The 18,643-nt window shown below is 47.9% G+C and overlaps 1 protein-coding gene across 1 annotated transcript; it reads left to right on the forward strand.

The window, feature by feature from the left end:
• Window positions 1–14,400: 14,400 nt before the first annotated feature.
• On the forward strand, window positions 14,401–18,002 carry LOC123105139 (uncharacterized). Its single transcript, XM_044527142.1, has one exon. It carries the CDS (start codon window positions 14,710–14,712, stop codon window positions 17,542–17,544), a length of 2,835 nt encoding a protein of 944 aa, XP_044383077.1. The 5' UTR covers window positions 14,401–14,709; the 3' UTR covers window positions 17,545–18,002.
• Window positions 18,003–18,643: the final 641 nt, after the last annotated feature.

An 18,643-nucleotide genomic window follows, 5' to 3' on the forward strand; every position in this document is an offset into this window, starting at 1 on the left:
CTCTCTTAGTCTAAGAGTATATGCTATATTCTTGCAACCAATACAACATGTATCATATTGTACTATTTTATGTAGAGATTTTTTTATGCGTGGGCATGTATGGATTATTTTCCTAATGTGATGCTATAAATAATATTTGATTAACTAAATATGAAGAGAAAGGATGACCTAATAATTGCAGGTTAGAAATCACCAAAAATAAACAAGATCGAAAAGCACATTTTCAAGCTCAAGATTTGTACCAAAATTCTCTTGCGAATACTTAGTCAATGGTGGAGGGAGTGGGTGAGGGAGTCCTGGATTAGGGGGTGTTTGGATAGCCGAACTATACCTTCAGCCGGACTCCTGGACTATGAAGATACAAGATTGAAGACTCCGTCCCGTGTCCGGAAGGGACTTTCCTTGGCATGGAAGGCAAGCTTGGCGATACGGATGTTCAGATCTCCTACCATTGTAACCGACTCTATGTAACCCTAACCCTCTCCGGTGTCTATATAAACCGGAGGGTTTTAGTCCGTAGGAGAACATACACATCGACAATCATACCATAGGCTAGCTTCTAGGGTTTAGCCTCTCTGATCTCGTGGTAGATCTACTCTTGTACTACCCATATCATCAATATTAATCAAGCAGGACGTAGGGTTTTACCTCCATCGAGAGGGCCCGAACCTGGGTAAAACTTCGTGTCCCTTGCCTCCTGTTACCATCCGGCCTAGAAACACAGTTCGGGACCCCCTACCCGAGATCCGCCGGTTTTGACAACGACATTGGTGCTTTCATTGAGAGTTCCTCTGTGCCGTCGCCGTCAGGCCCGATGGCTCCTACGATCACCAATAGCGATGCAGTCCAGGGTGAGACCTTCCTCCCCGAACAGATCGAAAGCTACGCCCCTGGCCGTTAGGTCAGATTCGGAAGTTTAAACTACACGACTGACATCCGCGGAGACTCGATCTTCCATGGATTCGAACCACTGCTGAGCGCGCCGCACTGTCACGACGAGCACGATCTAGCTCTGCCGCCGAACAGTGCCCTGGAGGCCGCACCCGCATCGGCTCCGACCCTTAGTTCGGAGCCAACCGCGCCGATCGAGGATGGGCGGTTGGACGCCACCTCGAGGGCTGTAATCCCAACGGCGGTTGAGCCGAACACCAGCCCCGTACTCTACAAGACTCGTGACTCCATGCAGCCGGATTCTTCTCTGGACTCCGAACCCTCCGCGCCCCTGCCGATCAAATCCGATTGGGCGCCGATCATGGAGTTCACAGCCGCGGACGTCTTTCATCCCTCGCCTTTCGGCGATATCCTGAAGTCACTGAAGTCTCTCTGTTTATCAGGAGAGCCCTGGCCGGACTACGGTTAGCAAGGTTGGGGTACGGACGATGAAGAAATTCAAAACCCACCCACCACCCACATCGTAGCCATTGTCGACGACTTAACCGACATGCTCGACTTCGACTCCGACGACATTGACGGTATGGACGCTGATGAAGGAGATGATGAAGAACCAGCGCCAGAGAGGCGGATGATCTGAATCTGGGCAGCCCAGAGAGTCAGCCCGAAAGCTTTGGAATAGGTTTCTTACTAAAAAGAACCAGATTGTTGACTGTCCGGACGCCGAAGCCTTAGTGGCTTTCAAGCATAGCGTCCGTGACGAATGGCTCGCCAGACACCTGGGCCAAAATAAGCTGAGAACGATGGCTGCATTAACATACCTCATGACCCGCTTTTGCACGGGTGAGGAAAGCTGGCTAGCCAGATGCAGCACCAGCGACCCTAGTACATCGGAAGTTAGAGATGGAAACGGGAAATCACGGTGCAACAGCAATAACAAACGCCGGAATAAAGAAGACAGCACGAAGGGCACGACAGTAAATGCCGGATTCAAAAGCTCTTGGCCAGGTCAAAAGCCGCCCACTAAAGGCACCAGGGATGAACTGTCCAGCCTCAACAAAATTCTGGACCAAGTATGTCAGATCCACAGTACCCCGGGTAAACCTGCTAATCATACCCACAGAGAATGTTGGGTCTTCAAGCAGTCCGGCAAGCTCAACACCGTACACAAGGGGGAGGACACACCAAGTGAAGACGAGGACGAGCCCCCTAAGCAAGACACGGGGGAACAAAAGAAATTCCCACCAGAAGTCAAAACAGTAAACGTACTACACATGATCAAGGGAAAAAACAATGCGGCACCCCCAGGAAAATATACCCAAGTGCCTGTCACCACGAAGTCCTGCCAATGGTCGTCTCAACCGATCACTTTCGACCATCGTGATTACTCAGCAAGTATCCAACATGCAGGATGGGCTGCCTTGGTATTAGACCCAGTAATTGGCGGATATCACTTCACACGAGTCTTGATGGACGGCGGCAACAGCCTAAACCTAATATACCAGGATACAATCCGCGGGATGGGGTTAGACCCAACACAAATTCGCCATAGCAATACTACCTTTAAAGGAGTAACGCCAGGCCCAGGGGCTCGTTGTACGGGCTCCCTCCTACTACAAGTTATATTCAGCTCCCCCGATAACTTCCGTAGCGAGCATTTAACCTTCCACATCGCTTTGTTTCAAAGTGGCTATCAAGCACTGCTCGGGCACGAAGCTTTCGCTCGCTTTAATGCAATACCACACTACGCCTCCCTCACACTCAAGATGCCCGGTCCACGCGGCATCATTTCAGTACACGGAAATATCAAGCGATCTCTGCACGCCGAAGAGAGTGAGGCTGCCTTGGCAGCCACACACTAAAGGCGCCTGGACTAGCCAAAGCGCCCCATAGGTCGTCAAGACCTCAGACACAACTAATCGAGTCCGGCGCCGCTACTTATACCGAATAAATGGTCACACCCCTATTTACAAGGGGCTCAACGTGCGCAGACATGTGGCCATTCCTCCTCATCTTGAATTAGGCATAGTTTCTTCAATTATCTTTTTGCATGACAACATTTTTCACCTAAATTCCTCTCTTTTACAGATGATCATCGTGCCACACCCGTCCAGGATACGGCACAACAGAGACACAGGCGCAGACGTGCAGCAGGGACCCGCTCCAAGGATTATTTTTAGATTAAGACCCTGCGTAAATCTTTTTTACTGTCTCTTGTTGATACATATCCACTGTTGAGAAGGATGCTGACGTCTTGGCATGTGACCATGCCACACCAATGCACGTACCTGGACATAAGGGGCTTCTTACGAAGGCCATTATTTAGGCCCGGTTTATACCACAAAGACCGAATACCTTAGGGAGTGTTCGGCGTCGCGAGTTCAGCCCTATATGCATCAGCTCCGAATCATTGTCTTTGGTCAAATGTTGGGTTTGCCCGGCTCCTGTGTTTTGGTGCCTTACGTTCCACTTTATCGGCTAAGGTAGCACCAGGAGAACTACTGCGATTGTGCCCTAGTTCATCCGGACGAGCACCTCAGTAGAGAAAGCCGAAAACTGACTGTCATGATCTAGCGCGAGACTGGTCAACCACTCGATGACCCATGGGAATGTTAGAATTCCTCCTCTTAATGAAGGGCCGCTTCCCGGCCAGGCATATACGCACCCCGGGATCGGGAGAGTGCGGAGCCACCAGGGGCTATCTAGTAGCCCCACTGTCAAACTCCTATAGCTAAGTGAAAGTGCTAAAGCATTATAGTCCGGTTGCCTCGCTCGCTCCGCTATCACCTCCTTAATAGGACCAAGACGTTGGGTTAAGTGTGAACGGGTGTTTCTGCGAACACCTCCGCATTATATGCGTGGGGGTTGAAGCCGACGACTGCAATCTTTCAGGTTATACACATGTATACATAAACGGCCGCCCAGGAGGCATCACATTACTTTCAGGCAAAAGTTTAAAAGTAGCCTTATGAAAATTTATAAAAGCATTTCACTTACAATGAGATTACATGTCACTCAAACATAATATTTTTTGAGCACTAGGTCTCTATCAAACGAGCACCCTCAAGAACTTCCTCAAAGTAGTGCTTAGCAGCCCTTCGACCTATGGCCGAATCCTGCGCTGCAACAGTGGTAGCATCCATCTCTGCCCAGTATGCTTTAGCACGGACAAAGGCCATTCGTGCGCCTTCTATGCACGCCGACCTCTTCATCGCATTTATGCGCGGCACCACGTCAAGGAACTGCTACACCAAGCTGAAATAGCTGCTCGGTTTCGACCTTCACGGCCATAGCTGATCCGCAACAGACCCCATGGAGAGTCCGGACAACCTATTTAGTTCGGCCCATTCGGCTAATTGGTCCGTCAATGAAAGCGGACGCTCGGGAGAAAGGAACTGTTTCCAAAACAGCTGGTCTACCTCACAGTCCGTCCAACTCTGGAAGTATTTGGCCGCATCGGCAGCGCTCCCCGCCAAATCCACATACACATCCTCCGAACTCCACAGCCGATCCAGAGGGGCATACCGTGGATCTCCGAACTTCCACTGCAGCATAAAGGATTTCCCGGCTACAATATCCCCGGCTTCCCGCAGCTCTTCCTTTTTTGCCCTCATAGCAGAACAGAGGTCTTTTCCCGTTGCAGTAGCCTTCTCAAGGTCTGATGCCTTTGCCTGGTTTTCCTTTTCAAGAGCCCGGCAACGGTCGACGGCGGCTTTTAATTCTACGGCCATATTAGCCATCTTATCCCGGCTCTCGCCATGCGCGGCCTTCTCAGCTCGCAACTCTTCGGCCGCCTTCAAAGCAGCCACATTACCCAATCTCGCTTGTTCCTTGGCTCGGGCAAGTTCCACCCGCAAGGCTTCAACAGTGGCAGCTCCATCTGCAGTAATAACATGTTAAATATACTGGCTTCATGCTGCTCTTACTATGCGGCGTTTACCAGATAATAACACCTACCCTGCGCCTCGTCAAGCCTTTTGTTAACAAGCTCAATGTCGGCGTCTGCCGCATCCAACTGCCATTTTAAATGGGCAAACTCGCGAGCCCGGCTAGCCACCGGAGCTTCCATCACCTGCACATAAAGGCAGTATGGTTATTACCTGGGAATATGATCCTCTGTTCGTCGTCGTTTCCGACGACGACCAGAGTCTCAGGGGCTACTATCTACACAGGGCACACCTAGTATGTGCAGGACTATCATACATTATTTTACGTACCTCAAACCCTGTCAGTAGACTCATAAAAGCTTTATGCAATCCGCTTTCGGCGGACAAGATTCTCTCCATCATCGTATTCATCAGCACACGGTATTCATCTGAGATGGCCGCTCGCCCCACCAACTCCCTCAGAACATCCGACCGCACACTAGACGGTGCCGGACTCGTTTGTCTGCTCTCTTCAGGAGCCGGACACTGGGAACTTCAGGGGTCGACGGGATTATCTTCTGGCCTTGCCGGACTCGGAGAGGCCCTCCGCGACGACACTTCAGGGTCACTCGCTTCTGGAGCGGAGGAGTCCGGAGGAGGCGTTTCGCTCTCCATCATCTCTGGAAGAAGATCCCCCGAAGACGAGCTAAGGCCCGAACTGCAAAGATACATGCAGTGGTTATCTTCTTAGAAGAAAAGACGACATATCTGTACTATTAAGGTATTTTGGGTCACTTACGACTCGTGGGAGAATTGATCCCCCCGCGGACTTTGTGCGGCAACCGCACCCCCCGGGGTAGGACCCTCTGTGGGAGACTTCTTCTCCCATTTGGAAGCTTCGACTTCCGAATGCCCAGACACAATCCTTTTCCTCTTCTGGTCGACTTCCTTCATGGAGACGCTCGCTCCCTCGGCTAGAGCGACCAGCGTTTGGGGCTCGCGACCGCCCGCATTTTCCTTCAAGGGCTCCGGGCAAGGTGCGGCCTGGAGCATATTTTCCAATATCGGATTCTCCAAACCCTCAGGGAGGGGGGCCGAGCACCAAATCAACTTCGCCTTCGTTAGCCAGTCCTGGTCAAAAAGCGGACTCTCAGAAATAACTTCGCATCAAAGGAGAGGTAGTACGCTCGGTCCGAAGATGCCTTACCTATTCGGCGGCGCGGTTGCTACTCAGGCCCGCGTTCTCGGTGATTTTCGGACACTCCACTTGAGGTCCGAAGAACGACTTGTGCATCTCCTCGTGAGTCAGGCCAAGGAAATTTTGAATGGTGCGCGGTCCCTCGGGATTAAACTCCCACAAGCGAAGAGGCCGGCGTTTGCAAGGCTGGACTTGACGAACCAGCATAACTTGTGCTACCGCAACCAAACTAAAATCTCCATTAAAGAGATCTTGAATGCGGCTTCGCAGTATAGGCACGTCCTTGGCTGGACCCCAGCTCAATCCTCTGCTAATCCATGACATCAGTTGTGGTGGAGGGCCCGGGCGGAAGATAGGGGCGGCCGCCCACTTGGCACTTCTAGGAGCCGTGATGTAGAACCACTCCTGTTGCCACAATTCAGACACCTCTGGAATGGAACCTTTGGGCCATGCAGCTCCCGTCATCTTGCGTATTGAGGCACCTCCACACTCCGCATGTTTTCCCTCGATCATCTTCGGTTTTACTTCAAAGGTCTTGAGCCATAGGCCAAAGTGAGGGGTAACCCGGAGGAAGGCCTCGCACACAACAATAAATGTCATGATATGAAGAAAGGAGTCCAGAGCTAAATCATGGAAATCTAGCCCGTAGTAAAACATCAAGCCCCTGACAAAAGGATCCAATGCAAGGCCTAGACCTCGGAGGAAGTGGGAGACGAACACGATGCTCTCGTTGGGTTCGGGGGAGGGGACGGCCTGCCCCCGGGGAGGCAGCCGATGCAGAATCTCGGCGGTCAGATATCTGGCCTCCCTCAACTTTTTGACGTCTTCTTCCATGACGGAAGAAGGCACTCATCGGCCTTGAAGGCTAGATCCGGACATGACTGAAGGTTCAGAGCACCTGACCTGAACTTTGGGTGTTTGAGCTTGAGGTGGGGGAAGGATTCAATTGAGCACAGGAGGGAAAAATAAAAGGCCTCGTCCCTTTATAAAGAGGGTGGATATCGAGCGTCCTCCCCGTGTCCGTTTGGACTTGCCTATGATCTAGGAGTCCTAGAAGCGGTTGGGTTACCCACGCCCGTATTGATGAGAATCCCGGAATAAGGGGGCACGATCTCTGCTTGGACAAGACGTGCCAAGGAAACCGCCTCGCATGACGCGCCGAGGTGGGATAATTAAGCGACTCAAATAAAGGCTTGGCCGTGGTACGTCGCACCACGGAATACGTCAGCGGATTAGATTTGTGTAAATATTATTCTCTCTAGGGCAATATGTGGAAAACTTATCTTGTAGAACCGGACACTATCTTTGTGTTTAAAATCTTCTATGAAGTACTTAGAGGAGGAACCCGCCTTGCAATGCCAAAGACAATTTGCGCGCCGGACTCGTCGTCATTGAAGCCTAGTTCAGGGGCTACTGAGGGAGTCTTGGATTAGGGGGTGTTCGGATAGCTGAACTATACCTTCAGCCGGACTCCTGGACTATGAAGATACAAGATTGAAGACTCTGTCCCGTGTCCGGAAGAGACTTTCCTTGGCGTGGAAGACAAGCTTGGCGATACGGATGTTCAGATCTCCTACCATTGTAACCGACTCTATGTAACCCTAACCCTCTCCGGTGTCTATATAAACCGGAGGGTTTTAGCCCGTAGGACAACATACACATCGACAATCATACCATAGGCTAGCTTCTAGGGTTTAGCCTCTGATATCGTGGTAGATCTACTCTTGTACTACCCATATCATCAATATTAATCAAGCAGGATGTAGGGTTTTACCTCCATCGAGAGGGCCCGAACCTGGGTAAAACTTCGTGTCCCTTGCCTCCTGTTACCATCCGGCCTAGACGCACAGTTCGGGACCCCCTACCCGAGATCCGCCGGTTTTGACACCGACAGTGGGCGAACAATTACTAGTAGGAACCAACCAGCTAAGTTCCCTGTAGTATTCCAAAGAATGAATTATATTTGGCTCAACATGTCACTCTCATTGCAAAATTGATATTTTGGCCTTAAATAGTGCTGCAGCGATCCAAGAAGGTATGCTATATTTCTTGCAATGAGTACAACATGTATTATATTGAATTCTAATACCGTAAAATAAACATGTTTTCCATTCACATGCATGTATAAATATTTTCTATTTCCTTGATGTGATGATATACATAGTTTTTAACTAAATATGAAGAAGAAGGGCAATCTAATGATTGCGGGTTAAAATTCACCAAAAGTAAACAAATCCAGCATGCACATTTTCAAGATCAATATTTACATTGCAATGCCGCTTGCGAATACTCAGCCAATGACAAGGAGTGGGTGAGCAGTTACTGGTAGGAACTAGCCAGCCAGGATCCTATTGTATTCCAAAGAATGGATAAATTTGGTACTAATTGTGTAGAATTACCTTTTTAGAATGTTAGTATTGAGGTTTAGCTCCGCGTATCACTATCATTTTAATACTAGATGCATTTGGCTCCCCATGTAGTTCACCTTCAACACTACTTCTAGTTGTACTACTCTCTCAATCTAAATGGATATGTTATATTTCTTGCACCAAATACAACACATATCATTTTGTACTATTTCATGTAGAGAATCTTTTGTGTGGCAATATATGAATTTTTTGCTAATGTGATGAGATAAATATTATTTGATTAGCTAAATATGAAAAGAAGATTAACCTATAATTTTTGGGTTAAGATTTACCAAAAATAAAAAAAGTCCAACAAGCACAATTTTGAGATCAAGATTTACCCCGCAATGCCCCTTGCGAATACTTAGTCAACGGCGGGCGAGCGGGGGAGAAGTTACCTAGTGGGAATTGGCCAGCCCGAATGCCTCCAATATTCCAAAGAATGAAATATATTTGGCATTGATTATATACAATTACTCTAAATATTACCATCGTTTGGCTTACCGTATTACTAGCATTGCAGCGTTGAATACAACTGACTCCCAAAATACTCCGACCTTTGACATTGCTTCTGGTTGTAGTACTCCCTCGATCTAAGTGCTCTATTTCTTGCAATCAATAGAACACGTATTCCGTATAACATACTCTATTCATGCAAAAATATACTTGTTTTTCATATACAACATGTATCCTATTGCATTATTTCATGTAGAGAATTTTTGGTGGAGCTCTATGAATTATTTTCCTAATGTGAAGACATATATTTTATTTAATTAGCTAAACATTAAGGAGAAGGACCACCTAATAATTGTTGGTTAAAATTCACCAAAAAAATATAACATATTTGAGATTATGATTTACATGCTAATGCTGCTTGTGAATACCTAGCAACGATGGAGGGAGCGGGCAAATGGTTACCTGGTAAGAACCAGCCAGCCTGGATCCCTCAAGTGTTCCAAGGAATAAATTATATTTGGTATTGATTATATAGAATTACTCACTTTTTGTCGATATTGCCATAGGTTGGCTTATCGTATCCCCAAAATATTTCGGAATTCAACACCGTTATTACTTGTAGTACTCTAGAGATCTAAAAAGATATGCTAACTCACAATCAAAATAATGCATATCGATATATTGTACACTAATAATGTTAAAATATATGCATTGTCCATATGCATGTATGTTCGAATATTTCCTATTTACTACATGAAATATCGTGGATGTCGCCTAGAGGGGGATGAATAGACACTTTAAAATAATTATGGTTTAGGATTGAACAAATGTGGAATAAAACTAGCATTTAATTTGTCAAGCACAAAACCTAAATCGACTAGGCTCATCTATGTGCACCAACAACTTGTGCTAAGCAAGAAAAACAACTAAGTGAAAGCAAGATATATATCATGTCATACTATGGCTATTACAGAGTAAAGTGCATAAGTAAAGGGCTCGGGTATGAGATAACCGAGGCACGCGGAGACGATGATGTATCCCGAAGTTCACACCCTTGCGGATGCTAATCTCTGTTTGGAGCGGTGTGGAAGCACAATGCTCCCCAACAAGCCACTAGGGCCACCATAATCTCCTCACGCCCTCGCACAATGCAAGATGCCGTGATTCTACTAAGGGACACTTGAGGGCAGTCACCGAACCCATACAAAGGGCAACCCTTGGGGCAGTCACTGAACCCGTACACTTTGGCAACCCTTGAGGGCGGTCACCAGAACCCGTACAAGTTGCTCGGGGCGATCTCCACAACCTAATTAGAGATCTCGACGCTTGTCCCGGAGCTTTGCACCACAATGATTGAGCTCCACGACACCGCCAACCGTCTAGGGCGCCAAGGCACCCTAGAGGAACAAGCTCTAGGGAATCGCACCCAAAAGTAACAAGCTACTCAACTTCACTTCCACATATCATCGTGGAGAACTCAAACCGATGCACCAAATGCAATGGCAAGGGCACACGGAGTGCCCAAGTCCTTCTCTCCCAAATCCCACCACAACAACTAATGCTATGAAGAAAAATGAGAGGAAGAACGATGAAGAGAACACAAAGAACTCCAAGATCCAGATCCAAGGGGTCCCCCTCACATAGAGGAGAAAGTGATTGGTGGAAATGTGGATCTAGATCTCCTCACCTTTTCCCTCGAGAACTAGCAAGAATCATTGGAGGGATTGAGAGATAGCAAGCTTGAAGAAGGTCAACAATGGGGGGGGGGGACACGAGCTCAAAGGATGGGGACCATTGGGGAAGAACACCCCCTTTTTTAGGAACCCTAGCATCCAACCGTTATGTGCACATGCCGTGCACAAGTGGTACTACCGCTCCTAGGAGCGGTACTACCGCTAAAGAACAAGTAGTACAGAGAAACGATAGTTCTAAGTGGCGACAGGGCGGTAGTACCGCACAGAGCGGTAGTACTGCGCCCTACTACCGCCCTAGTAGCGCGAGAGTAGAAAAGACTACAACAGCCAAAAAATAACCGGTAGTGGTAGTGGCACTGGACTAACGGTACTACTGCATGGGCGGTACTACCGCCCTCTACTACCGTGCTACTGCCGCCCACTTGCAGGAGCACAAAAACAAGCGAAAGAGAGTGCGGCAGCTCATAGCGGAAGTACCGTACGAGCGGTACTACCATGGAGAGGAGCTGTACTACCGCTAGGGAGCTGAAAACTGCCAAAGGAAACAATAAAGCTTGAACTACCATAAATTCCGCAAATAAGCTCTGAATTGAGCAAACTCAATCTTGTTGGATAGATGACGACAAGTACCATCCAACAACAACCTACGAGGAAGTAAGAACTAGCCAGCCTGGATACCTCCAGTGTTCCAAAGAACAAATTATATTCAGTATTGATTATATAGAATTACTCCCTTTTTGTCGATATTGTCATAGGCTGGCTCATCATATCCCTAAAAAATTCCAGCATTCAACATCGTTTTCGCTTGCAGTGCTCCGAAGATTGAAAATGCTATGCTAACATTGCTTCCAATCAATAACACACGTATCTGATATATTGTATAATAATATTGTGAAATATACACGGTGTCCATTGATACGTCTCCAATGTATTTATAATTTTTTTATTGTTTCATACTATTATATTATAATTTTTGGATGCTTTATATACATTTTATATTATTTTATATCATTTTTGGGACTAACCTATTAACCTAGTCTCCATTGTCAGTTTCTATTTTTTGCTTGTTTTTGGCTTTTCAGAAAATCAATACCAAACGAAGTCCAAATGCAATGAAACTTTACAGTGATTTTTTATGGACCAGAGGGGACTCTAGAAGGTTCGAGAGGAGGCCAAAAGAGCTACGGGTGAGCCACAAGCTCACAGGGCGTGCCCCTGAGCTCATGGGCCCCTCTCGCACCCCTTGATCTAATTCCACCTCTATAAATTCTCAAATATTCCCAAACCAACATAGAGCTACCCGAAACACTTTTTCCGCCGCCACAATCTTCTGTTCTTCCCCGATCCCATCTGGAGGCCTTTTTCAGTACTCTACCGGAGGGGGAATCGATCACGGAGGGCTTTCTACATCATCCTTGCTGCCTTACAATGATGCGTGAGTAGTTCACCACAGACCTACGGGTCCATATCTAGTAGCTAGACGGCTTCTTCTCTCTCTTTGATCTTCAATACCATGTGCTCCTCGATCTTCTTGAAGTTCTATCCGATGTAATCTTCTTTTATGGTGCGTTTGTTGGGATCCCATGAATTGTGGGTTTATGATCAGATTATTCATTAAAAGTAATTGAGTCTTTTTTGAACTTTATTATGCATGACTATTACTTTGTATTTTTCTCCGATCTATCCATTTAGTTTGGCCAACTAGACTGATTTTTCTTGCAATGGGAGAGGTGCTTTGTGATGGGTTCAATCTTGTGGTGCTCAATCCCAGTGACAGAAAGGGACATGCCATGTATTTGTATTGTTGCCTTTAAGGATAAAAAGATGAGGTTTATTCATATTGCTTGGGTTTACTTTGTCTACATCATGTCATCTTGCTTAAGGCGTTACTCTATTTTCATTAACTTAATACCCTAGATGCATGCTAGATAGCGGTTGATGGGTGCATTAATAGTAGTAGATGCATGCAGGAGTTGGTCTACTTGTCTCGGACTGATGCCTATATATATGACCATTGTCGTGAATACGTCATAACTCTGCATTTTTCTATCAATTTTTCAAGAGTAATTTGTTCACCCACTTTATGTTATGTGTTCGAGAGTGAAGTCCCTACTGAAAACTATGGCCCTGGGTCCACCTTTATTATATTATAAAATCCAAAAATACCTTGCTGCAATTTATTATTTTTATTTTACTTTGCAATTTATTCATCTTCCTATACAAGATTTGATCCTTGCAAGTAACGAGTTCAAGGAGATTGACAAATCCTCTTGCCTGTGTTGGGTGCAAGTATTTGTTTTAGTCTGTGCAGGTGCTGTTGACGAGGCTTTGCGTGATTCTTCAATTGGTTCGATAAACCTTGGTTCTCATTGAGGGAAATACTTATCTTTATTGTACTGCATCTTCCTTTTTCTTCGGGGAAAATCCCAACGCAGCTCACAAGTAGCATCCATATGCACGTATACGCGAATGTTGTCTATTTACTACATAAATGCCATAATATACTAATACTTTAGAGACAATTATCAATATCAATTTTCTCAGTGTCAATGCATCATTGGTCCATATGAAAAGCAAAGTACACCATATCTTGTGGAGCTATATGAATTATTTTTATGATGTGATGACATAATATTATTTAATCAAGTAAACATTATGAAGAAAGACCACCTAATGATCGTGGGTTATAATCCACCAAAACTAAACAACACACGTTCAAGACCAAGATATACATGACAATGCCGCTTGCGAATACTTAGCAACGAAGGAGGGAGCGGGGCAACGGTTAGCTGGTAAGAACCGGCCAGCCTGGATCCCTCCATTGTTCCAAAGAATAAATTATATTTGGTATTGATTATATAGAATTACTCCCTTTTTGTCGATATTGCCGTAGGTTGGCTCATCGTATCCCCAAAATATTCCGGCATTCAGCACCATTTCTGCTTGCAGTACTCCGACGATTGAAAAAGCTATGCTAATATTGCTTCCAATCAATATAACACGTATGCGATATATTGTATTCTAATAATGTGAAATATACGCGTTGTCCATATGCATGTATACGTGAATATTTTCTATTTACCACATTCATGCTATAATATACTAATACTTTAGAGACAATAATCAAGATCAATTTTGTCACTGTCAATGCATCATTGGTCTATATGCAAAGCAAAGCACACCATATCTTTTTGGGCGGGGTGATTTTTCACAATGTTACGGCGCATTAGAAGAAAAAACATGTGCAACAATAATGATCCGGCCAAAAAAATTAAGCACTGTGGGGGTTAGAGCGGGGAGCTTCCATTAGCATCAGAATTAGATGGGGCCCCGTTTGAGGATACACCGGGGTTGGGTTGCTGAAGTGGACTGACTGACTGACTGACCATGGTGAGATGGAAAACAAGCAAACTCAAAGGACTACAATGGAAGTTCTGCCATGGAGGAAGGAATATCTCCGGGGAGAAGTCAATGATCACGAGCCTCCATATTTTCCACACTATTTTTTTTCCACAAACCGAACCTGGCATTATTCAAACCTTCTCATATTATTCAACAACCCTCCCGATTAGTATACACCCACTGTGAGGATGGGAACACATTGCATTTGACCTTCCCTGTGTAAAAGTCAGCAAAGTCATCTAAAAATGGAGTCTGTAAAAATTCCATCTTCTCTTTAAATCTAGGCATAATGAACTTTGGCTGATTATAAATGAATGAAATGGAACAGTTAATTATTTTTTTGACATGAAATGGAAGAATTAATCAGTTGCATTGGAGATGGGAAATAGGGGGAAGATAGATATACGGGAATCGGCATTAAATGCTGTGGGATGGATGGACCTCTGCTTTTAATTCCGTGCAGGTGAGTTGGTGTGTTCCAATTAACTCCCCTCCCCTCCCTCCGCCTCCTCCTCCCCCCGCTCGCTCCTCTCCCCCTCCCCCCCTTGCTCCGCTGGAAGAAAGAACCATTCTTGATCCAGATTCCGCACGCCCGCGCGCCTCCGCCCCGATCGCCCGCCCGCAGAAACCCTAGGACGGACCCCGCCGCGCCGAATTCGATCGCTTTGATCCCGGGAATTCGCGGCGCGGCTTGGTGGGGGACGGCGAGGGCGGGGGCGAATCGGATGGTGTAGGGGCGGGTTGAGGGGGGAAGCTGCGTTCTTCGCTGCGGCGGCGGCGGCGGCCGGCCGGCCATGCATCTCTCGCTGTGGAAGCCGCTGTCGCAGTGCGCGGCGATGCTCATGGACAAGCGCCACCGCCCGCCGCGCCCGCCGGCGGCGGGCGCCGGGGCCGGGTCCGGCGGCGGGCGGCGGCTGCAGGAGAGCAAGCTGCGGGAGGCGCTGGAGGAGGCCTCCGAGGACGGGTGCCTCACCAAGTCCCGCGACGCGGCGCTGCTCGACGACGGGGACGGCGGGGAGGACGGGGCCGGCTCCGGCTCCGTCAGCCGGTCGCGGTCGCTGGCGCGCCTCAACGCGCAGCGCGAGTTCCTGCGCGCCACGGCCGTGGCCGCGGAGCGCGCCTTCCTGTCGCCCGGCGCGCTCCCGGCGCTGGCCGACGCGCTCGCCACGTTCCTCTCCATGTACCCCAAGTACGCCTCGTCGGCGGACGTCGACCGCCTCCGCGCCGGCGAGTACCCGCACCTCGACAAGGCCTGCCTCGACTACTGCGGCTTCGGCCTCTTCTCCTACCTCCAGAGCTGCAGCCCCGTCGACTCCTCCGTCTCCTTCACGCTCTCCGAGATCACCGCCAACCTCAGCAACCACGCGCTCTACGGCGCCGCCGAGAAGGGCACCGCGGAGCACGACATCCGGAGCCGCATCATGGACTACCTCAACATCCCGGAGTCGGAGTACTGCCTCGTCTTCACCGTCAGCCGCGGCTCCGCCTTCCGGCTGCTCGCCGAGTGCTACCCCTTCGCCACCAACAAGAAGCTGCTCACCATGTTCGACCACGAGTCCCAGTCCGTCAACTGGATGGCTCAGTCCGCCAGGGACAAGGGGGCCAAGGCCTACACCGCCTGGTTCAAGTGGCCCACCCTCAAGATCTGCTCCACCGAGCTCCGAGACCAGATATCCACCAAGAAGCGCCGACGCAAGAAGGACTCTGCCACTGGCTTATTCGTGTTCCCGGTGCAGTCCAGGGTCACCGGCGCAAAGTACTCATATCAGTGGATGGCATTGGCGCAGCAGAATAACTGGCATGTTCTGCTGGACGCCGGTGCATTGGGGCCTAAGGACATGGACTCGCTTGGCTTGTCGTTGTTCCGGCCGGATTTCATCATCACATCATTCTATAGGGTGTTTGGAGCTGATCCTACGGGGTTTGGCTGCTTGCTCATCAAGAAGTCAGTGATGTCTTGCTTGCAGAGCCCGAATGGCGGGACGGGGGCAGGGATGGTGCGGATTCTGCCGGTCTTCCCGCAGTATCTTAGTGATTCGGTCGATGGGTTCGATGGTGTCCAGGATGGCCTTGAGGATGATATGATCATTCCAATCGAGGAGGAGTCGTCAACGATGAACAGTCACCAAGCATCTCAATTACCTGCGTTCTCGGGCGCGTATTCCTCGGCTCAGGTGAGGGAGGTGATTGAGGAGAGCGAATTGGACCAGGACAGCTCAGATAGAGATGGTGCCAGCACGATTTACGAGGAGAATGAGAGTGTGTCCGTTGGGGAGGTGATGAAGAGCCCAGTATTCAGCGAGGATGAAATGTCAGAGGGCTCTTTCTGGGTTGATCTGGGCAATAGTCCACTTGGTTCAGACCATTCAGAACAGGGGAAGTTGGGATCTCCATTGCCTGCATCCTGGTTTTCTGGTAGGAAGAATGCAAAGAAGACATCACCAAAGGTGCCGTCCAAACTGACAAGGAGCCCTGTTTATGACAACCATGTCGTGTCCTTTGATGCGGCTGTGAGGTCAGTATCTCAAGAGCTAGAGCATGTGAAGGAAATTCCAGAGGAAGATTGTTCATATAATGGCAAGGTCAGTGAAGATTGTTCATATACCGGCAAGGTCAGCGAAATTGAAGAATGTCAGGATGGTCATGAAAATAAGAGGTTTGTAAAATTCTCTTGTGACAATGGCCGCACACAAGGAAGTTCGGCGTCCGTTTTTGGGGGTTATGCTGCAAATGGGAATGGCTCCACTTCGGAGATTTGCTCAGAAAACCAGGTTGAAGCTAAAGACAGTGCCATCAGAAGGGAAACAGAGGGTGAGTTCCGTCTACTGGGAAGGAGGGAGGCACCCAATAGCAGATTCAATGGTGGCAGGCTCTTTGGAGTGGAAGAAGTGGAACGAGTGCCAAGTATGGGGCGCAAGGTATCATTCACCATGGAGGATAGTAGGCTGTGTCGCAATGCTGATGCTGGGGAGACATCTGGATATGCAGTGGGAGAAGAAGAAGAAGATGATGATGCATACAGCGACTACGATGATATTCAGGATGGCAGGCGAGAACCTGAAATCATCTGTAAGCACCTTGATCATGTGAACATGCTGGGTCTTAGTAAGACAACGCTAAGGTTGCGATACCTGATCAATTGGTTAGTGACCTCGCTACTGCAGCTTCGGTTGCCTGATTCTGGAGACGGTGATGGGGTTCCCCTTGTCTATATCTATGGCCCGAAGATAAAATATGAACGAGGAGCAGCAGTTGCGTTCAATATAAAGGACTGCAACACCGGAACTTCACTGATCAATCCTGAAACTGTACAGAAGATGGCAGAGAAAGAAGGCCTCAATGTTGGCGTCGGTTTTCTGAGTCATATACGCCTCATGGACAACCAGAAACATGGGGTGGCTGATGTGGGCCTCAGCTCTTCCCTGTGTCGGCCTACGTCAAACGGCCGACATGAGAAGAAAAATAGCAAAAATGCCATTGTTGGGATCGAAGTCGTCACTGCTTCTCTTGGGTTCCTTACAAACTTTGACGATGTCTACAGGTTATGGGCATTTGTTGCAAAATTTCTGGACTCATCGTTTCTTGAACAGGAGAGGCTGTCATCGATCCCTGAGGATGCAGAACGATAGTGTTTAGAGGATTTCCGTTGTGGCTTTTTGCAGCATTTAGAGAATTCAGTTGTGGCTATTGCAGCTACTTTGTTATAAATACAGAAGGAAGGTGGTGGCGACAGTGTAATTGTGATGAGGGTGGAAGAGGAGATGTCAAGGCGCTTTTGCCTATAGCTTTTGTATCCAAAAATGTCTCCCCTTGGCATGAATGGTTTATACTTTGGTGGCGCGGCTGGTATATTTCTTCATTCTTCTTTTCCCCCCTTTACAGGCATGCGACTTTTTTGCTCGTAGATTTTGGTCGAGATTTTCATATGTATCATTCACCTGATTATTTGTTGAGCGTCCGTTCCTTGTACTTGCTTGTAAAAGTGGCTCCATTGGCCATGAAGTACCCTTTGCCTGTATGTATGATTCTTGCAACATGAATAGCATGATGATGATAGATTGATAGGTGATCCATCCACCCCTTTTCAGTTCTCTCTGTCAAACTTGAAATCATCCGCTGTCCCCGGTATGTTTTGTATGGATGCTGTCTTATTGGTCAATGAGCTCTTCATGCTGTGTCTGATTTTTCTTTTCTTTTCAAGAATGTGTTGTGTCTGATATTACTGCGGCGGCGGATTCGCTGGTGCATGATGATCATCTGGGCTTTGCAAGTGGTATCCAGAGCACTAGCCAGTGTTTGGTTTCTTTCCGACTCACTGTTGTTGTGTTTCTGCTTTTGGCATTGATGTTGTCTACTTGCACTAAGCGTCCGAGTAGTCGTTGTTGTGTTACAGTGGCGCGATAAGCTCGATCCCGCTGACTAGAACGGCCTGCTCGCTTGCTAATGCTCTGTTGCTTTCTGGTCGCTGTTCTAAGTTGCTTCTTTTCTGTTGTGTTGCACTTGGAAAGCTTGTCGACAGTGTTGGTTGTTGTGGAGATGGTACTGGTAGGTTCTGGCCTTTTGCGCTTGGGCGGCGTCTGAATGAGGTGCTGGTAAGTACTGTTGCTTGTTGGCTTGAAGAAGATGGGTTTCAGTTATCCACTTATCAAGCAGCAGATAGGTGTAGGACTTCTTGTTTTTCTGCACATAACAAATGTAAGTATTTGGCACTTGACTTGGGTGGCTCTC

Source organism: Triticum aestivum, chromosome 5A (assembly GCF_018294505.1).
Source record: "Triticum aestivum cultivar Chinese Spring chromosome 5A, IWGSC CS RefSeq v2.1, whole genome shotgun sequence".
NCBI classification, from domain to species: domain Eukaryota; kingdom Viridiplantae; phylum Streptophyta; class Magnoliopsida; order Poales; family Poaceae; genus Triticum; species Triticum aestivum.